Raw genomic sequence first — 22,609 nt, forward strand, 5'->3', positions numbered from 1 at the left:
GCCACAGGCGAGAACTTGGGGGATCCCGAACTCCTTCTTGACCCGCTAAACATGATTAGAGAGACGTGGCAGCCATGCTTGATGTGCAGGGATATCTTTTTGGTGTGTAGGTGTTTTTCTTTATTTCTTTATTTGTGTGTGCATGCCTGTACACCCCATCTTCCCCCTCCAGATTTCTCCCAGAGTCATGCAATTTAATGCAATTCTTCACCTCACCTCTGCAAAGCCTGTGTAATTGGTACACATCAGATATCCAACATCTCCTTTCAAACAGCCTTAAATGATTTCATTTGCTGAGGTGTTTAATATTACATTTTGTCAGCACGGCAGGAGCAGGAGGGGTGAATATTTGCTACGAGGGAAGCTGTCCTCACACTGTGCTCTATTTTAAATTGGGCTGTGGTCCATTTGGAATACCAATGAGTGCTCATGCTTTTAATTAGCGATCTGCTTTATTGTCATGCACAATAAAGAGAAATGCTGAACAAGAGGAAGAGGAAAGAAGTAATGAGGAGGCTAATGGTAAAAATGATCCCAGATTGGCTTTTCTTCTTTTCATGCTAAGACTGAATGGATTTTAATAGTCTGCAGCTTCAGCCTTTGATATGAACAGCTTAAAACTGCAGTATTTTCTCTGTGTTTACATACACTTTAAGAATTGATAGGGTCTGTTATATTCAGAGAGTATTAAATTAATAATAGTGTTTTTTTTTCTCTGTTTATTAATATTTACAGAGTGTTATCCGATCACAAATGCAGTAATACATAAATTTGTTCAAAGATGTTTTTGTATACTGTCCGCGTCTACCTTGAACACTTCGTAAAATAACCTTGCCCGGTCTTCTAATTATCTTTGAATTTTTTTATTTAAAAAAAACACAAAAACTTTTATTTCTCAAGTAATCTAAGGAGCTTGGAAGGAAAGAGGACTGGACTTGTCCGAGAAGCTTCTTTGGTTCTAAGAGTTCTAGGTACTCCGGCCCTAGTTGGAGTTGTTCCTTGACCCACATGTGCTGTATCTAATGAGCCAAGGTGTGAAAAAGAGTGCGGGTCATTATCAGCAGAGGTTTCGGGTGAAACCATTGTGGGACCTTGCCTCGCCCTATCATGTGACTTATTGAGATGGACTGACACAAGATGTGAGTGGGTGTAGAGGTGCCTGGGAAGGGATTTCAAAACTGGAATGTAGGTGGCAGACAGTTGGTGTCGTAAGCCACCCCCTCTGTTCAAGGATGATCGTTCACAGTGGACTCTTTCACTCCTCTTTCAAACTGTCTGTCTTCTCTGTCCAAAATGGGAATCCTTGACATCCTTGAAAGAGTGACCTTTGTCCTTTAGATGCAGACGTACAGCTCGGCCTTGTCCTGTGGAGGTGGCTCTTCTATGTTGTGCCATGTGTTTATGAAGTGGCTGTTTGGTCTCTCCAGTCTTGAGTTCTGAGCTCTCCTCGCTGCACTGTAGACACTACGTTGTTTAGTTTGTGTTTGGGAGTTTTGTCCTTGGGCTGAACCATTTTTTGTCTGAGTGTGTGGCTGTGGATATACACTGGGGATGTCATGCTTGGAGAAAATTTTCCTGAGTTTCTCTGATAAACCTGCTACATAAGGAATGACAGTGTTGTGTTTGTCCTTCCGATTCGCCCTAGTTGGTGTCTAACCTTGTTTACTGTGCATCTTTTCTGATTTGATGAAAGCTGAATCAGTATAACCACATATTTTAAGAGCTTTCTTTATGTGTGTGTTCCTTTTCTTTCCCTTTGACCTTAGAGGGAACGTTTTCTGCCCGATGTTGCGGGGTCTTGATTACTCCAAGTCTGTGTTCCAAAGGGTGGTGGGAGTCAAAGAGTAGGTACTGGTCTTCCGGTAAACTTCAATGTTGAGGTTTCCATTCTCCTCAATCTGCACAGCACAGTCCAGAAATGAGAAACTATTATCCTTTGCATCTTCCCTGGTGAACTTTGTTTCTATCCACTGTGTTGATGTGAGCAGAGAAGGTTTTTATCCTGAGTAGTTTGGTCATTTGGTCTCAGGACTAAAGAAGCTTCTCGGATGAGAGGTGAAACTTAAAGTCCAGTCCCTTTTCTTTTCAGCCTCCTTAGATAACCATGACCTACTTCTCAAGTATATTTTAGCTGTTGTTTTCTTAACTGGGCCTAACTGATCTTACTAAAATATTTTTATTTGTTTGTTAAAAAGTTGGTAAAAACCATTAGCAACTGTCTGGAGTTTTCTTTTCTTTTTTATAATAACTTTTTAACATTACTAACCCAATTTAAATCTTGATAACGCTTAAATGAGGGATTATTTATGCCATGTAGCTATAGCTGCTAGCTGTCTGGTAATTCGAGTATATTTGTCTGTGCAATGCACCCATACACGCTACAGATGCACAATGCTAACCAGGTCTGCAGTTGTTGGCTAATAACGTAGCAATCCACTTTTTCCTCTACTTCCAAAACCCCAAGGTAATATTATGCAAAATGCTAAGATCAGGGCTTCTTGACTCACTTGCTGGTGTCACGGTGACCATGTCCTGATTTTACAGTCTTCAGGTCAATCCCACCTTTTTCAGTTACTTATTTTATTTCCTCATTAAATAAACTCGTCTCTCCATCTATGCACTCATTTCTTTGTGCCCTTTCGCTTACTACCCAAGACAGCTACCATAGGAAATGACAGTGCTTCACACATATAATGCAGTAAACTTCTTTAAACCAGGATGCAACCTGTTGGCATGTCCACTGGCAACAGTTGCCATGGCAATGTGAAATTGCAGGGTTCATTGTCTTGCTCTGCTTCCTCATGACTTGTCACTGAGTGAAGGGGTCGAGAGGGGAAGGAGGGGGAATCCACACAAGCACACAAGGTTGAAAAAGTGCTCTGTGTGATGTCAATGGAGATACTGGGAAAGTTTTTAATTGGGGGTGAAATCCTTGGTGAGTTGAGCATTTATTTTTTTATTTTTTTTTGTGTGTGTGTGAAAGCTGCAGTGATGGGAATGCCCTTTTGTGTGTTGTTTTTGTTCCACCGGAAATATGAAGACATTTACAGCAACCTATTTATATGGGACGATCTCACTGTATACCTGGCGGCACATGCGCATGCACACTTCTTTCAGCTTCATTACCCTTACACAAGTGAAAATGGTCCTGTGGTGTTGCAAAGGCTCTGTGGATGTAGCATGGCAATACTCTGCTGCAAGCACCCCAAATAAAATAGTTTCACTCCTTCACAGGCAACAGGGACAGAGTCTTACTCTTTGGCCTTCATTTGTCAAGTTGGACTTCTGATCTCCAAGACTGTTATTATCCCTGACATTTCAGTGTATTCTTTTGAGATTGGGAAGAAAACAGATTTAAATGTAACCCTAGACCACACTGCTGTATCCACCCTCAATATGTGTAGAGAATAAAAAAATAAATTGTCTTAATGGCAGGGAAGAAGGTTACCTTTTTTTTTCTTTCTTTTTTTTAGTCTTTTGGGTCTAGTGCTACAGTCACACTAAGGAAAAGAGTGGTTGGAGTCTGCGGCATGACCAGAATTAGTGCAATTGTGTAAAATGAACTTCCAATCTTGCGTCCTTTGAAATGATTGTAACCACTCGTAGTCAGATATCATGTTCGAAGAGACTTTGGTGCACAAAGCAGATGATGATAAAGCAGCAATAAGGTGGGCTCAGCTTGGTGTCAGTATGTGATTGAATAGGGCTAAGTTGGCAATTACAGGAAATCTGTTTGCGTTTACACATTGATTAACTGCTATAAATCAGTGAAAATTGCAAATCTGTTTTGCATTTGCATACACAGAAATTCGCATCAACTACGTACATTCAGAGTTCAGCCATAACCTCGCACACCTGAAACAGAAGTTCTGAAATTCCTTTAAAAACAGGCTGCTGATTTAACTGCATAGGCAGGAACATAAAAAGAGTGCAACCAGCTGAGTCACAAGTTGAACTTATTAGTGCAGCCAGGCTTCGATTGATTGCATTGTGTTGGAAATCTATCAGTCAGTCCAAGTTGGACCACAATCGTTTGGAGACAAGTTGCCTTCCGTCACTCGACCCATGCAACTACCTTGTAATCAAAAGTGATCGCCCAGAGGTCAACCACTGAATGACCAGTTGGTTTCCACAATTACTTGTAGTTAGTCGCCAAATGCAAAAACATTCCAAGCAATTACCAGCAAATAGCAAAAAGGGTACAATTCAATTTTTAGTCTACTGTGACTGAGCTACAACATTTAATCTGCTATAAAGAGGAATCATCTTATAAAAGTAGTATTGTTATTGCACTAATTTGATTGAATCAATCTAAACAGCAAACTAAGGCCCTGATTTGATCAGATTTATTGATTTGCCAAGTAAAGCAAGAACAGAGGTGTGTGATATCTCCTGGGAAGATATTTTAGTTTGACATGTTGATAGGCCTGAGTTTGTTGAACTAATAATATGGTTTAAATAATCCATTGGATCATCTTTACACACACTGTCTTAATAAGATAAGACATTTATGTTCAGACAAGGTGTGGATTTTAAATTAGCACCACATTTAATGGAGACTGATCACATTGTGTATCCACTTGATATTGACGAAGTCCCTGACCTGATTTTACCAAATTAACTAAAAGGGAAACTTTTGGTTACTCGCTTTTTCATGCCAGAAGAGGTTTCCAATAGTAAGATACCGAATGAGGTTTGAAAGAGAACATGGCGTTCCACAGGATTTAACACTGGGTCCACTAATGTTTGGATGACGTGGCATACGTCGCGTTTGTGGCCACTTTGAAACTGCCCTAAAAATCTGCATGTGAAGTAACATTTAAAATGAAATGACTTCAGAGTTCGTAGTTATTGGTGCTGATGAGGAAAAACGTCTATAAAGCTTAGAAGTAGTATAAATGTGGTTCTGTCTGGATGCCCATGAAAAAAAGCGTATGGGCTCAAAACTGTTGTGACAGGAAGGGTGGCACCGTCCTTTTGTCTTTAATGAATGCACCAACTGATCACATCAAGCCTGACCAAAATGAGATGTGTCTTGGCATATCAGATTCAAAATCCAGTCTGGGAGCAATTAGACCTGTCAGTTATGTGTCCTGGTGAGTGATAAAAACTTTTTGTGAATCGCACACGGCTTAATAATAAAAATACATGCAGGGTAGTGCTACTATGCCTATGCAAGTAATGCAAATATTGACTAGTTATAAAAAATGACTTCCTAGTTAGCTTTTCTAAAAAGAAATCTCTTAAGTGGCTTATAATTCAAAGACTTCTCGCACTTGTGTTCTCTTGAACTGTGTCAATATAGCTTTTCACAGCTCATAGCCCCTCATTTTCATTTACAGCTGCTCTACTAGCGAATAGAAGACGGTAATGAGATCATGCCAAATCTAAATATAAAATTATCCGCCATTACACACAGGACAATAATTCACATTCACACATACAGCATGTTTCTGTCTAATGTATTATGCATGTGTGCTCTGTCTTTGGCCATAAGCAACCCCAGAAGCCTCTCGTTCACCCAAATAAACAGGCCGACCAACAAACACAATGAATTACTCATGATTCATTAGCAATTAATGGCCCTCGTTCTCTGCTTTCATTTCCAATTAGGAGAGCTGAGGGGACTAAATATGTCTGTTGTGAGTGAGCGAACGAGCTCGCAGTCATGCTCTGTTTCTCCATCTTGTAACTGCCTGTTTATTGTTTATTCCATCGCCAGCATTTGGTGTGTGTTTCAGCACGCCGAGGAGAACACTGTGCATATATGTAAATCATTATTTTTGCTTTTTAATGTGAAGTTTTCAGGAACAAAAATGTAGCCTGAGAGAGCCTTATGAACCCAATGGGGGAATGAATGTGTGAGCGCTTATCTGTTTGTGTGGCTGTGCGCTAATATTGATGACTGTGTCTTCATGTGTGCCAGGACAGCACCGCTCTCTTGGGCCAAGTATTTCTAAAGTGCGGAGCCTGAAGTTGGACAGCAGTGTTTGGAGCAATGAACTAGTGGAGGTAAATGTCATGTGTGTTACTCCTGTCTTTACCTAATCACATTATAAGAAAGCGCATCCATTGTACTAGTACTAATCTAAAAGACTGGGAAGATGCTTGACAGTTCAGCAATGATGATCAATGATCATTTCAAATCACAGTAATACCTCTGCAAATAATTCTCATCCAAACGTGTCACCTTGAACATGTTTTGCAACCCCTTAGCTCTTCCTGGAAGTGGGGAACAAGAATGCTAACAGTTTCTGGGCTGCTAATCTCCCCCTGGAGGAGGATCTCTACAGAGAGGCTTTTGCGGAGCAGCGGGCCACGTTTATCCGCAGGAAATACAGGGAAAGGAAGTACACGAGTGTCCTGGAGGGCTTTAATGACCTGGAGCAGCTAAACAAGGTACAGAAATTATGGATGTACTGGAGCAAAAGAAGCACCAACCAAAACTGAAGCTATAGAAGTCATGTTCTGAGGTGCAGTGGCAGTCACAAATAAATGACTTCATAAACAGCTTTCTATGAAGAAGAGTTCAGCTGATATTCCAGTTTACTGACATTACCACTATTGGTGTTGGTGTGTTTGTAGGCTGCACTGTCCACACTGTCTGCAGTGGTTGTAACAGAGTACAGGACTGTGCAAAAGTCTTGAGCAACACCTCAATTCTTTGTATTCCCTCCAAGGAACCCAGCACTCTTGAGCAGTAGTAGTTGGACACTGGCTGCTTTTTCATACATTTTTACTCTTTTTTTTTAAAGGGGGGGAGGGTTAAGCCACTTAACAATTAGGTGCCATTTTATGCTTGAATGTTTCCTAACTGTAGCGCGATGAACCACTGTTGTGTCTACTCATAATGGACAACTTATGGACAAACAATTAAAAATTGTATCTTTAGGCGCTTTGTTAGAAGTCAGTAACCTAATGAGTTGGTGGCTAAATAAAAAAAAATGGCAGCCCAAATGAGCGACTGAAGGTTGTCTCCTTAAGTAAGAGAAACAAGTCCAGCAAAGACCTGAAGCACGACCTGAGAAATCTGTTGGGCCCTTTAGTGAAACCCTCTACTTTTCAGTGAAGCTTCATCAGAAAGGTTGGCTGTCAAGCCATTCGTAAGCAAGGTGAAAAAGCTGGACTGAAAGAAATGGACTGAAAATCAGTGGCAACAGCTCTGTAGTGAGGTCCAAATTTGAAATGTTCGGTTCAAACCGAGAGTATAAAGTATAAAGGGGAGTGTCCAAAGTCATTAGTTAAGCATGGTGGTGTTGGGGATCTTGTCAAAATTGAAGGAATTATGAGCACAGAAATGTATCATCAGATTTTGATTCACCACATAATACCATCTGGAAAGCGTTTGCTTGACAACAGCTTCATTTTTCAGCTTGACAATGATCTCAGACACACTCCCAATGCAGTAAAAGCATACTTAGATAGAAAAACACTCAGTGAAACACTATCAGTCTTGGATTAGTCTCCCCAGAGCCCGGACCTCAACATTATTGAAGCAGTGAGGGATCATCTTGACAGAGAACCGAACAAACGGCAGAAACATCCAAAGAAGAGCTTTGAATGTCCTTCAAGAAGCCCGGAGAACTATTCCTGAAGTCTGCTTAAAGAAATGACAAGAAAGCTTGACTAAGAGAGTTCAGACTGTGTTGAAGAATAAAGGTGGTAAAACCAAATATAACTTTCTATACACTGTAGAAAGTCTGTTTTTGCCTTATATGGTTGTACATTACTTAATAAATCACTTCCCCTATTTCCCATTTTCCTGGCAAAATATAAAGAAACTAGAGGTGGCACAAGACTTTTGCACAGTACTGTATTTGTTGTATCTGTGCTGACTCAAGCAGTGTCTTCGTGGTAAGTTGGTAACTCTATCCATCCATTTTCTTAACCGCTTCTCCATTTCAGAGTTGTGAAAGTGCTGGAGCCTATCCCAGCTGCCATACTGCAAAAGGCCGGGTATACCTTGGACAGGTTGCCAGTCTGTTACAGATGCTTACTAGTTTGTTTATGAATTTTCCAGCAATATAATCTTACAATGATGTCATCATGTAAAGAATATAAGCTGATGTCCCACTTTCTGAAGTCCTAACAGCCTAAAAATCAGCATCAGCCACAGAAATCAAGTATTGATCGTACTCTGCAAGGAAATAGAAGAGACTTCTTCTGACTCCTCTAACCACTTTAAACAGATTAGAACATCTAACAGTACTCTGTGTATGTGACTTGAATGATTTTGTCTGCCTTTCTAAGCTGAACAAATGTGGCGAAGGTACAGCAGGTCCACAGCCGACTACCCTCACAGTCCTAAGCATATAGCAATGCCCTTAACATTAAAGCTGCCATTGACTTTGTCTTTAGGCAAAGACATGTATGCTACACCAATAACCACATTACTCTGTTGACTTGTGGCTTCTGTCCTAAGTCAGCAGTCACTCTACCTGCCAGTTTTAAGTTTTCCACATCAAAAATGCTAGGTAAAATATTAGCACCAGTCAGCATATCTTTACAGGAAACAATTATCCTTTTCTGTAATGTTGTTCCCCCAAGATAAACGTGTAAAATAAAGTCCTCCCAACTGCATAATGTAAGTAAAACATAAAAAAACACAACCCTTGCAGACCTTCAGTGTAATATTTCTCTGTCTGCTTAGCTAAGTAATTTTAATTAATGATGGGCAGTGATAGCAGGAGTTCCCCGAGCATGAAATCTGTTTTATAGCTTCGTTTGTACCTTTTAGGAAAAGTGCACATGGTACACTCCATAAGCTAAATCCACTAAACTTGAGAAAGCCCATATTTTCCTGACCTTTTGACCATTGGTAAATCCGCACTTTAAGCCTAAAGATGCCAAAGGAGAAGTCTTATCGATCTCAAGTATAGGCATGTTGATGCTTAGGCCTTGGGGTTTAGGGTTTATTGCTGCTGTAAAAAAAAGCAAAAAAAAAGCAGAGGGTCTGCCTTTTCTGGCCTCCTGTTAAGAGCTCTAAGCAGTGAAGCAGTTTCCACCGGCATCAGCATTTACGCAGATCAGCCCCCTTGTATTGTTTTCCCGCACTGAAAGAGGGGGAATGGAAATGTAGACAGGGGGAATGAGGCGGGAAAGTAAGGAAGAGATATACTAGCTAGCTAAGTGGAAAAGTGGATTAGGATCCACAACAGAAACGCTTGGGTTGGTTTTATTGCGGCTTTGCCAGCTTTCGCGTGAGCGAGCGCGTGCGTTGGGGTGTGCGGCGTGTACATGCGTGTGAACATGTGTGCTCCTTCACTTGAGATGTGTGAATTTGCTGTTCTAGTGGGAGCTCTTTGCAGGCGGGTGCAGGAGGGGAAGTGTAACACAGAGAGAGTGCAGCACCCCGAAAGAGTCAGGCCACTGGAGAGGCAGGGGCGTTTTAGTGTGTGCGTGCACGAGGGATGAAGGCAGGGAAGGGCTGGAAGTGGCCTTAACAGACTTGAAGTGTCATGGAGGCACATACGACACGTGCAGTTAGGTCTATAAGTACGTGGACATTAACACAATTGTAGACTTTATTTACTGCAAAGGACTTTTATTCAAGCATTAAAATCAATCCTTATATTGTAAATGAAGCTGGTGTGTCTGGTTATTCTTGGGTACTTATAAAACTTGGGTTTGTTAAACCACTTAAATAAAAAACTGAAAGCCTGAACATCAATCACATGTTAATTGTTTCACTTAAAATCCACTGTGGTGACCTACAGATGTAACATATGTGTGACAAAGTGCACTAAAACACTAAAAAGTCTTCAAAGCAACTCTATGCATCTCCACACAAACTAATGAATCACAAACATGTTTAAAAAAAGAGACCAAAAAAAAACAGTATTTTTAACATAAACAAGGACACGGAGTCTAATCTCATCGGACACGCTGTTCCACTTCTGTGTCACATTTACTTACTGTAACACAAGCGCGAATATGAAATAATAAAAGCTATATAAAACCTTTTTCCTCTGGGACTCCTCTCGGGACAAAGACAATAATACTAGCAGTTTCCTTATTGACATTCAAGCAGTTTTTTTGAAATCATGCGATGGCATTTCAACAGGTTTTATGGGGCTCAGGGGTCACGAGATTTACTCAGCGCATGCCGCAAATCACCGTTTAAAGTGTCATTTCAGGTAATGATGTAAAAAAAAAACAAGGTAGTGATTTATAGGTGACTGCGTCAATATGTTCCCTTACATAATCCCAGCAGTGTGTGTTGCGATAGGATTCTTTTTGTTTGCAACCCATCGTTTTTTTCCCCTTCATTTAATGCGCACTCTTCATCCCGCTCCCTCTCTTTCTCAGTCCCATTTCCCCTCCATTAGAAGCTCATATCCTAGTGACCTCCACTAACTCTCCGCAGACCACATGACCTAGAGAGTGCGGTGTCAAAGGAGCTTCTTATATCATTACACACCCTCGCACACACGCACACACTAACCCTCTTGTGGCCACGGTAATTGCTATGACACGGAAGGTCATTTCCAGAGACGATACAGAATAAGGCCAAGCTGCAAGGGACTATTTTGCCATAATCTGACCCCATCTTCCGTGTGCGGGGAAAAGACAAAGAGGCGCCCGCGTGTGTGTGCACGTGCTAAAGTAATTATATTTTTTTTAATCTTTCTTCACGTTAATTTTCGGTTATTGTGTTACTGATGAAGATATTTTTCTTTTTTCTTTTTTTTTTTTTGGCACAGCTCTGGGAACACGCATATTTGAACATCTTTATCTCAGTGCAGGGCCTTTGTGTGGGTGGCCAGGTTATATCGACGGGTACTTTTTGTTTGTGCGTGTATATGCACAAGCCTCGGCGTGCCTCACTTTCAGATGGATATTGCTTGTTTGTGGCGGATCGATGCTGCCTACTGACTCGGCTCAAAGCCCAGTGAAAGGAAAGGTTGTTCGTTGAAATTCCGCTATTTGCCACTCGACTCCACCGTTGATCCCCTTTGTTGCGGGTCATCGTGCACGGTGTCACATCAATTGACTGGACAGATTGAAATAGACAGAAAATATTTTCCCTGCTCAGACTGTATTCTTCAGACTCTTTTATCTTGCTTATCTTAGCGGGATCACTTTGTGAAACAGGTTAATGGTTCTAACAAAGTATGTCTGCATGGCCAGACACCACACTCGCTCTATAAGTACGTCTTTCTTTATTTTATAGGCGCTGTTAAAGGTGGAATGTAAAGAAGAGTGTATAGAGGAAATGTATTTATTTACCTTCCCAGCTTACGTGAAACCAGTGCGGCGTTACCTTACACCGCATTTAGTTTGATGTCAGCAGGGTCTAAAGAACACCGAGTCTGTATTTAAATGAAGGTTAAGGCTTCACAGGAGGAGATGGGAAGAAAAAGTGAAACTTACAGGAATTAGTCTGAACTGCCTCCTTCTGTTTAACCTCTTAGTGGCTTTTAGATACTTTTCTTTAAAGTGCAATACGTTAAATAAGTTGCCTTAAAAGGTGTTGGTATTGTTTTATAATAGAGTGTATTAGAATCCTAAACGGGGCTGCTTTTGGTTTTCTGTCAGGCTTTAGTTAATCTCTTGAAACCACCCGTGTTGATGTCCTCCATCACTAGACGCCGCTACTGTTACCAATCAGCCGTTATTATGATCTGCTGGAGAAGCTACATTGGTGGAGCAACCAAGCCACTGATCCCCGGCCGTATCTTGTACTGGTGGACTGGGGAGGGGACATCACAAGCTATGTGCCAGGAAGCATAAGCGGAGAAAGGAAGCCCAGCTGGCTGGCTCTCCTAATAATATTCTCTCGAGTGGTCGCTTGTCAAAAGCCTCCAGCTATCGTCGCATTTACTCTTTTGTTCATTCTCTGCCTGTCGTTCAACATGGTTGACAAGAAGTCACAGTCATGGTCTATATACGAAAAAAATACAATATCTGGGCAGCAGTAGTACTGCTTCTCATGCTTGACCGGGGGCAGACTGGATGCTACACTGACTCACTATCCCAACTTGAGGTATTACTTGAGTGTTCGGGCCAGTGTAGCTACAGTTTCTCTGCATCAAAGTAGGAAATATGTCTTTGATATAATGGCTCTGCTTTGTATTGTTATGAAGCAGGGTTATGTTTATATGCATTTTATTTTTATAAAGAAAAGAACAATAACGTCAGTGACAACATAGTAGTTACATAGTGGCTTGGCCAGCGAGACACAAATCCCTTCGGCGTTTTGTGAGGAGTGGTTTAGCAGTTTAAAACTCTTCCAAATTTTATACAGTATATAACTTTAAGATTCTCATAGGTAGTGCAAAAAAACCTCCAAATGACACAATATGGTTAGGTTGTCTGTTGTGCTGCACTTCTGGTGACTTTGCAACATATTTTGATTATTGTGGCGGCTAAGGTGGCTACAAGCTAATTGCTAGTAGCTAAGTGGCATTAACATGTGCAGTAGCCAGGTCAACATCTATAATAACTGCTGGGGGGATTTTTATTTAGCCAATCAGGAAAAGGTCTGCTTAAAGAAAAGAGTGGCTTTAAAAGGGGAGGAGCTAAAAACGTTGTGGCTGAACTGAGAGGCTGCATTTAATTTCTTTTTCTTTTTCGGTTTTCGGTAGAAATAAATAGAATTTCATGTTTCATTTTTCTCTTTTGTTTTTATGCCACACACCCCACAGTTTCAGTCATTAATGGTACACTGTAACAGTATACAAGGTCAATGCTGGATGAATAAGAATTAGAATGTTGGTATCAGTAAACTCTTCTTTGGCCGTCCGTCCATCCATCCATCCATACTTCCATCCATCCTTCCTTCCTCATAGTTTTCCTCTGCAGTAGCTTTATGCCTCTTAGTTGGAGAACACTGCTCATTATTGAAGTTTCATAGTGACTGGTGGAGGCGTACAAATGTATAAAATTCATGGAAAAACCAACCTCACTCTGTGCCACCAGAACCGCTTCAGTCTGCCTTGGCATTGATTCTTTAGGTCTCTCTTGCGTTGCTGGAGTGATGAGACACCTTTCCTCCAAAGGATACTCCTTATTTATCATTTTGATAGTGATGGAAAGCTCCCATCTGTGTTGAGTTCTGGGGTTGAATTCTGGTGACTGAGAAAGCCGTGACATGTGACTCACATCATTTTCATACTTACCAAACCATTCGGAGACCTCTTGTGTCCCCTCGATGAGTCCTGAAAAAGACCATTTCCAACAGGATAGAAAAGGTTCATCGGAGGATCAAGGTGATCACCTGGAACAACTGTGTATTGATTCGCGCTGACCCTCACTCTAAAGCAGGGCATCGAGGGTGCTCAAACAGAGCATCAGATCCTCCTCAGAGGAGGGGTCAAGGATTTTCCTTTAATTATTACCCATCTGCACACTGCATTCTTTGTTTAGGCTGATTGTGAACGTTTAATACAAGCTCTGTTTATCCATGCACAGATTACATTGTATTTGTCAGCTTCCGATATATATATATATGTATATATTCCATGCTTGGTTTGTTTTCCTGCAGGAAATTCACTCCATCTCTCTTTGCTTCATCGCAGCCTGCTGCTGTTCTTTTGTACTTTTAGCTCACTTCGTTGTGTTTCATGTCTTTATTCCCACATTTCTCTTTGTGAAAATTGTTAGTTTCATTATATTTAATATGGCCCATTTGTCCTCTTCTTATTTGCTATATTCCTTTTTTTTAGCTCAGGGTTTTGAGCTTTAATGATTCCCACTGGGAGTATTAAAGTTTGATCGCATTTTAACTTCTCTTTTGAGATCAGCGGGTGGAACTCAATTCGTAACTTTATGTGGTTTTCTGACGGCGCTTTATAGACTCTTTGTCCTCTATCAACCTGGCATTCGCGCATACACGTACGCAGCAACACCACGCTGCTCCTCCTACACAGAAAAGTGAAGCCATACTTACATTTCCAGAGATTTTTTTCACTGCCTTGTCTGGGATTTTTTTTTTTTTTTAAAGGTATTAATCCAGCTACAGAAAGCTACTTAGAAATCCAATGAGCTGCTGCTCCACTTCTTCATTCTTTTATTAGGCTATCACAGCAGGAAATGGCAAGTGGCAGGTGGACGTCCATAAATGAGATTTGTGACCACTAAAAATGAGCCTCGGGAATCTGATTCACAAACACGCCGAAACTGCAAATAAAATGTGAGCGAAACTCGCAAATAAGCTCATCACGGACCCTTGTATCTTCTTTTATGTGTGAAGGCGCTGTGTGCAGCTGTGGTGTCCTCTGATGTGCTGCAGACCATGGCGCTCGTGTTCAGCGGGGCAGATGTTATGTGCGCCACCGGGGATCCAACCTACTCCACCCCGTACCTCTTGGCTCAGCGCGCTGGCCAGAAGCTGCAGATGGAGTTCCTGCACCAGAACAAACTGTGCGGTAAGCAACTTTGTTACTGTCTCCTCTCACTTTAAAACATCCGAAAAGCGCGTTTCCACTGCGCATACTCGCTTTGCTTCAATAACGAAGGGAACGGGAGTTGTACTTGGAAACTTTTCCGTGGTCAGTGTTCAACACAGTTGAGGTGCCAGCGCAACAGAAAGAATAACTCAAGTATTCTTTTGGCAAAGTTTAAAAAAAAAAGAAAAGAAAAAAGCTGACACGTTCTCATAAATCTGTGAAAAGGCCTTTAAACCAGGTGTGCAAGTTGGACTTTTACAACCATCAGCACCACATATATTCTGCCCCTATCCCTTCTACTTTAACAAGCCAATCATGTTTAAAGCCCATACTCACCGCTGTGCCGCCACATTCATAAAAGCACAGTGGGAGTTTTTATTTTTTCCCTCCTCTCTGCCGTGAATAGGAAATACAGACAGAAAAACCCACAAATATGAAGCTGGTGAGTTTTAAGTTAAAAGTTCTCTCTCCCTTTTTCTTTTTCTCCGTCTCTCCCTCTATCCTACTCCCCCTCCTGCACCCACCTTTTGTAATACCCACCTAATGTCCCCGGTTTGGAGGCACGGCACAGATGTGCTGTGTCGTGTGGCTTCCTCCTGATGGATGTGGGGTTTTCTTCTTCTTTTTTTTGCTGATGTTAAGATCCTATTAAATTAGAGGCGCGAGCGGGGCTGCTGTTGGCTGAGGCAGGTGAGGGAGACTTTCGCGGGGACTGTAGTTTACATAATGTATGCGCCGCATCTGTGTGCACTTGCCGGCACCGAGCCTGTTAGGGACTCTCTAATTGCTAGCGTGGGTCACCTGGTTACTGTGGCAACGGCCATTACTTGGAGGTGTGCTGGCGAAGCGTGCGAGCGGACAGCCAAATAAATGCGCGCGCGCATTCTTGCGGCGCGCTTCAGATGTACTGTCCATCTGAAACGTGTAGAAAGGCCACGTCTGTGTGCTCATTATGTCCCTGCGAGTTGCAGGGCTTCATCATTAACAGGTAGATGTGTATGAACAGAGTTCTACTGTCTGAATAAACTGAACATCTATTGTGGACAAGCAGGTCCAGGTCCAGGGAGGTTACTGAAAACCAAAAATATGACTCCTGCAGACTGACTCTATTCTTCGGCTGTAATGGAGGGAACAATCACCACTGCAGCACTTTGGAAATTAGATCTAAATGACAGAGACAAGGAAGGGGCTCCTAAACGTAAAGTTTATCCAGAACAGAGACCTTAAGGATGACTAAATGTCTCTATATATGTGAAACTGGCAACATGGTACCACAATCTTTTCTTAATATCCTGAAATAGCAGCTCAGTATCCCCTGAAATTACATTTATATTTGACAGTTCTGCAGCCACATGATTTATGTTCAATACCAACTTTCAGTACCAATGTAGGAAGCAGTGTGCCTTTTATTTAGTAAGGCAGAAAGTACAGATGTGGAGGCTGTGGTGGTTATGTGGCTCTTTGCAGGAGATCAAAGTTTAGATCCTAGCTCAGCCCAGCAGTTAGGCTGGGTGTCAATTTGCATACTTCTTGCATCTTGTACTTGATGCAAAATAAACTCACACTTGTGTAGTGTGAGAATTTTAGCCTTAGGCTGTATATAAAAGATGGACACGAGAACAGTTTTTGAATATAAATGCCATCTTCTCAGTATTTTACAATCAAAAGTGAGGAACAAGGACACTGCATATGTGTGGTAGCTTTCATGGCATGGTTTAATCACAAAGTCTGCTCAACCCAAAAATTATACAAAATAAACATTTTATATGGCTTGAAAGTAGCAATTGAGCATGTAATCTCAGTCCATCTAATACTACAGTCATACCAGAGAAATCGGTGGTTGGAGATTGCAGCATGATCAGAATTACGGCAAGTGTGTGCAGTCTGTTTATCAGTCAGATTGTGATGTAAGTGGGTCAAGCTGGGGATTGAATGCAATCCGTTAGTGACAAATCAGTGAAAATTGCAGATCTACTGCTGTCGACAAAGGCAAAAACTCTTTAAATAGAAACTGGAATCAGCTGCTGACATTCACACTTCAACCAGAACCTCACAGATTTTAAAACAGAAACTCAGAAATTCCTCCACAAATAGTGACGTAGTTTGTGCAAGATGGAGACTGCAAAGTGATGTAGGCAACCCTGCCTTTATATAGGAATGTAACCAGTATAAAACCAGATGGCAACCAGTTGAGTCCACTGGTGTAAAGAGCTGTTACGCTCATTGGAACGTGCTGACTCAGATTGATTCCAACATGTTGGCAGTTTGAGTTTTTATAGATTTAATGGCAAATAAAATTATTTACAATGAAATGCTGTCTGTTCAAGTCAGACTGCCTGGTGGGGAGCAACCTGTGCAGTCACTTTGAGATTGAAGGTGCTGCACATTCAACCTCTGGACAACCAGTTGCGGCAACTATTTGTAGTTGGTCCCAAGGAGGTTGGCAACCTGTTTGATTTTAGTGTGGCTGGGCTTTTATGTAGGCGTTATGCAGAGTGTGTAGCCTCTCACTGCACACATTGCTCAGTTCTTTCGCAGTGAAGATGACAGCATATATCCATCCATCCATCCATCCATCCATCCATCCATCCATCCATCCATCCATCCATCCATCCATCCATCCTTCCTTCCTTCCTTCCTTCCTTCCTTCCTTCCTCTCTCCCTCCCTCTACAATTCAGGTTTGCAGGTGGGTTGGAGACTATCCCAGCTGCCATAGGGTGAGAAGCAGTCTACACCCTGGACAGGTCGTCAGTCTCGCGCAAAGCTAACACAGATATACACCCATTCACACTTACACATTTGGACAGTTTAGAATCACCAGTAAACCTAACCCCACTAACTGCATGTCTTTGGACGGTGGGAGGAAGCCGGAGTACCCAGAGAGAACCCACATAGACACTCGGAGAACAATAATGCAGAAATATGATGTGAGACACATTCTAGTTGTTGATTTTTATTTTTTTGAATCATAATCCCAGTTTTTTTCCTACCATTGTAGTGAGATTGAAGGTTTATATGGAGCATTTGTATCGTGCATGTGTTTGGTTCTGCTTCTGATTTCAATTTGGCTCACTATGAATGTAGCCAGCGACGCTGCGGGACTGGGACCTCTTTGTGACGATCTGCTGTACATATGCAGTCCACAGACAGGCTGCAAATGTCAAATAAGTGAGAGACAGACTTGCGCGTTAAGGTCGATTTAGTAAACGAACTACAGCCACGATCAAACATGTTTTTCATCACGGTTGCACAGGTGCCTACAGGTAGTAAAGAATTCCAAATAAAAGGCTGAGAGAGGAGACTGTCCTGCTGTTTTATGTGATGGAAAGAAAAAGAAATAGTTGTGCTGTGAAAAGATTAAACCTCACCACAAAATGCTGTCCAGACTCCCTCTTCTGACATTTTCCTACTGTTGGACGCATTGTCAGATCCCACAAAGCTGCAGAAAGCAGTGTCTGCATTGTTTTTGTGCGTGTGGGCCCCCAGAGTTTGCAGGCAGACTCGTGAAAATTTTGATTAAACAGAAAATGAACTTTTTCATTTGCTGTGTGCAGCGTTATGTCTGGCAGATTCCGGGAACAATTCAATACCCACATGACACCATCCCTACTGTATAGCATGGAGTTGACGGAGGGAGGAATAAAAGGAGAAACACAGCAGCCAATATTGAGGGCAAAACTGAGTTCAGAGCGAGTTTGGAGTTTGAAAAGACCTCAGCCTTACAGTTGAATTCTCCAGCAGGATAACGATTGAACACATGCAAGGACAGATATAGGCATTTTAAGCATTTGCAGAAGCAAACCACAATGTCTGGCTGTGAGCAATTTTTTTTTTTCTGCCCGTTTGCTTATCCTGTAAAACCCAAATTCACATAAAGAGTGACCTTCAGGCCTTTATTCGACCACCACGTCGTGCTGTAAACCAGACAAACGCGGTCTATTCCAAAACTCGCTCTCCCCGTGGTGTCAGACTGGAATGAGCCAGCAATAAACAGGCACCCTGAAGAATTCTCTCTCCTAACAACTAAACTCCAAATCGGACTGCCTCTTGGTGTGTGTGGAAAACATCGCCGCTGCCTCCATTCGCAGTGTGAATCGCGCTCCCAGTTTGTGAAAATAAGAATAAGGACAAACCCTCTATTATCCCAGGATGTGGTGAAGCCCCCCAAAAACCAAAAAACAAAGCTGCCAGCCCCACTTCTCCCAAAACCTTCTCCGCACTCCGCTCCCTCCGCGGCGGCTCATTTGTAGCCCCGGTGTTCGGACATCTGCTGATAGCAGATAGCATGGCCACTTCATTAGCTCCCTTTCTCTGCGTGTTTGTAAGGAGGGGGCCTCCATGGACCTCATTCTCATGCTCGCACCTGCTCGCCTCAAAGCACCTCGGGACACTGTAGGAGCACGTTCCTGTGCTCATTACCATCCCGGATTCTATTAAAAAGCCAATGGCAGCTTTCCGCGGCAGCGTCTCTTCACATTTTAGGAACTCCCCGAGGGCAGCTTCGTTGATGCCTCTATTCCTTATAGTCAAAGGCTTTCCCCGTTCCTGTATAAACTTCATGTCTGGTGGATCTCTACCTTCAGGAGACCTTTATATATGAAATTGTTAAAGATAATTTATAGCAGCAGTAGTCGGTGTCAAAACCTCTCCAGCGATTTAAGTCATTCTTGATTGAGGTGTTATCGTAATATTGTGTGCCATCTTATGTGTTTGAGGGCAGTGCAGCTGTATGTCCATATAACCCTGTAATGCCAGGTATTTTATATTTGATACTTGAGTTTTTGAGACTGCTACATCATCAGTGTGACGGGTGAGATTTACCTAGCAGCACTGATGTAGTGGTGCAACATTTAGGCACGTGGCTTAAATGGAAGACACGGAGGACTGGTTTGGCCAATCAAGTCTTGTGAGACCAGGTAGAACATTCAGAATAATCTATGTTCTTCTACATTATTCACCCTCTGAATATAAGACGTGATGTGTGTGGCTGGTCTTATAAGTAAAAAAGGCTGAAAAGAAGGTCCGTGGCGTCTCCAGGCAGAATCTGAGTCATTACGTTTTTACATGGACAGCAAGATCCAACAGTGAGGCATCAGCAGGGAGTGACTTGTGATTTTTGACAGAACACTTGTCAAAAACCAGAGAAATGGCTTTGTGGTCACAGCACGTGGTCACCCCTCACCAAGCCTGGTTCTGCTAGAGGTTTCTTCCTGTTAAAAGGGAGTTTTTCCTTCCCACTGTCACCAAGTTCTTACTCCTAGGGGGTCATTCATTGACAAATGTTGCCTTGTTGAGCTAGTAAGTTTACTACCTCACATTTCTTTGGGCATACCAGTACATTATTCTAATGCAGGTTTCTCTGTTTAGAGTCATGGAGTGAAAATCTTCAAGTATGTCTTTTGTTGAATGAACAGTCGCTGGTCAATTTTTTGCAGAATTCTGTAGATCTGTAGGTAGAAACATTTCTAAGAGATATAAAAGCTATTCATGTAACGTTATTATCTAGCAGCTTATAGGAAATGAAGAGCGCTCGTTCACAAATAGACTGGAATTTCAACAGTCCTTCTTCTAGTCTTACTAACCACTCAAAGCCCACATTTAAACATAAATTCAGACAGTGCTTTACTCTGTAAAGTCCTTCTCATTCATGGCCAGTTTAGAATCATAAATTATCCTAACTTGCATGTCTGCGTTCATGCTGGAAACGCGTGTAGCCACTGGGACACTCTACACAGAAAGAACCAAGCCAGAGTTTGAACAAGTAACCTTCTTACCGTGAGGTGACAGTGCCGTAAGACGTCATTAGGGTGAGCCGATCCCCACAAACTTAATGTGGGATGATGTGGGACACGTTAACAATGCTGTGGGGTGGTCAGATATATTATATTTGAATGCATCTTTGGGTTTCAGTAAGGCTATAGCATTAGATAAGCTAACCTTGGCTCACGAAATAATAAAAAGCCTTCCCATTATGTGCATTAGGTAAAAGTCAGACTTTAAAATAGTGCATGTCCTGCAGAACCAGTCAAAATAATGGGACACTGTCTCAAGATACAGGGCAGGGGAGAAGTGCTGTGCAGTCTCACATACAGGGGGACATCTGGTTTCCCAAAATGTCAATTTTAGAAGGATTTAAGTTGCATGTTGTTCTTTGTTTATTTGACCCCAGTTGAACCAGAGGGTGTCCTGTATCTGGTGCTTGGTACAGAAAGTGTTCAAATGCAGTGACGTGGCTGCTGTGAGACTAAAGGAAAGATGTCAGAAGACTGAGTCTCAATTATAGAAGACTGCAGTGAAAGAGTGGTTGGTGTCTGCAAAGATTTTCAGGTTTCAGATTGGGCTGCAGCTTTCTTACATTTTTTAAAATGACGTGTATTTGATCTTACCGAACAGACAGCGTTTTCACTTAGAGAGTGCATGTTTTTATTCATATTTCCACACCGACTGTGGGCCTAAATTTCATTGAAAGTGATATTAGAAAGGTCTTAAAAAGCATTACGTGTAACTTGTTTAAGCCTGAAAGAGCAATTTGACCGGCTATAGAAATATTAGATAATACAGCTGTTAAAGCAGCTCCTCCAGCAGATGATATCAGTGCAAAGTGTGGCATAAAGAAAAGCCTGCTCTCCTCAGGACTGCTGCACTTCTCTGTAAACACAAAACCCCTGCCATCTGAACTATTTGTGAAATGCTAAACCCCATAAAAATTGTACAAATGTTGGCTTTAGCTCACAGTTTTAACGAAACGACTTGCACATCTTGTTGCGTAACACCCGCCCTGCTAGGCATCAGCTAATGCCTACAACTGTGAGCAGAACAATGTAAACATGTAAATAGTGTTTTATGGAGGCTCTTCACTCCACCCAGGAGGCCGTTGTACTGTGAAACCGAGCCGTACAGCGATGCCTCTTACTGTTGGCATCATTCCACTCCTTAAATGACACACCATGGATTTGGAGGCAAAGAAGTTTTATTGTTGTCGCCCTAGCGTCCCTGATGCCCTGAATCTCGCGTCACATTAAAAATTTATTCGGCAGACTTTTCAGTGTGGGTAATAAAAGGAACACTCAAGCACTCACACACACACACATACATATAATATATATATATATATATATATATATATATATACACACACTAAATCAAACTCGCGTCTCTATTTCACCCTGTTGTTAGCTTCAATGCAGGACTGGCAGTTTTTTTCTGTCCTTGTTGACATTGTTTATGTTTTCGACCAATTCCCTCTGACTGTACGCAGGGCAGTAAGACGGTTAGGAGGTCGCAAAAAGCTGCTCAGTGTTTGGGTAAATTAAGGTGACGTGTCTGTTTGTGGATGGTTTTAATTTTAAAAAAGTGTTTGTGTATGTGTGTGTGAGCATGGCCTCCAGCCATACAGCTCAATAAATACAATAGTTTCTTTTTCTTTAATCATAAGAATGACTATAAGTTCACACACTGAGGAAACTTCTGGCTCTTTTTATCTTTAGCTGACTTGCGTGTTCCTTTACGCTCTTCCTGCACGTGTTCTGCATTTGTGTTATCGCTTACCTCATTGCTCTGTGCGCGCGCGCGTTTGCGTAGGTGTGTACGTGCACGTGTGTGACCGAGCTCCTCTGATTACCCCACTGTCCACTGCTTGTTGGGGACCACTTTGTGACCGTTGCCGTGGGCGACCAGATGGCTAATTGAGCACTCTGTCATGTCACCTCCCTTCACAGGGGACTGAGCCAATCGGCGCAGGCCAGACTTCTCAGCTGCCGCCCCCACAGACATCACAGTCCCATCTTAACAGAGTCCAGCTTTAGGGGCCCAGAGGGGTTGTTTAGAAAGCTCACAAAGGGAGCCTTGTTACAACTGATACCACATCAAGCCACTGGCTTATTTACATTTTGTCAACCTGAATGGTCGACAGTGGAAAACGTGTGCATGTGCGTCCGTGTATGTGTGTGCGTAGACTCACTTCCCTGCAATTTGACTGCGAAAATCATATTCCGTGTATTTATGATGCCGCAATTGGCAGACATATCCTCTGTTAGATTCACAGCTAGATTACAGATGCTGCTAACTAACTTGGCACGGCATTCCTTGGCATCACATCAAAAGTATATTACTCTTGTTACGAATAGCCAAGAAAAAAGGCCCGTGTCCTGCAGAAATGATGCTGCTGCTGTTGGGATGTTGCTTTATACCAGCTCGACTATAAATGGATGAAGGATGA

General features: G+C 42.1%; 1 protein-coding gene across 5 annotated transcripts in view; it reads left to right on the forward strand.

The window, feature by feature from the left end:
* The window catches only part of arap2 (ArfGAP with RhoGAP domain, ankyrin repeat and PH domain 2), a 159,537-nt gene that overhangs the window by 67,278 nt on the left and 69,650 nt on the right, over positions 1 to 22,609 (forward strand). For all 5 annotated transcript variants that reach the window (XM_019354343.2, XM_005454399.4, XM_005454400.4 and 2 more), the window contains 3 exons: positions 5,927 to 6,012; positions 6,217 to 6,399; positions 14,195 to 14,369. In XM_019354343.2, coding sequence (XP_019209888.1) covers positions 5,927 to 6,012; positions 6,217 to 6,399; positions 14,195 to 14,369 — 444 coding nt within the window. The remainder of the gene's footprint in view (positions 1 to 5,926; positions 6,013 to 6,216; positions 6,400 to 14,194; positions 14,370 to 22,609) is intronic.

This window comes from Oreochromis niloticus, linkage group LG3, assembly GCF_001858045.2.
Source record: "Oreochromis niloticus isolate F11D_XX linkage group LG3, O_niloticus_UMD_NMBU, whole genome shotgun sequence".
Taxonomy (NCBI): Eukaryota; Metazoa; Chordata; class Actinopteri; order Cichliformes; family Cichlidae; genus Oreochromis; species Oreochromis niloticus.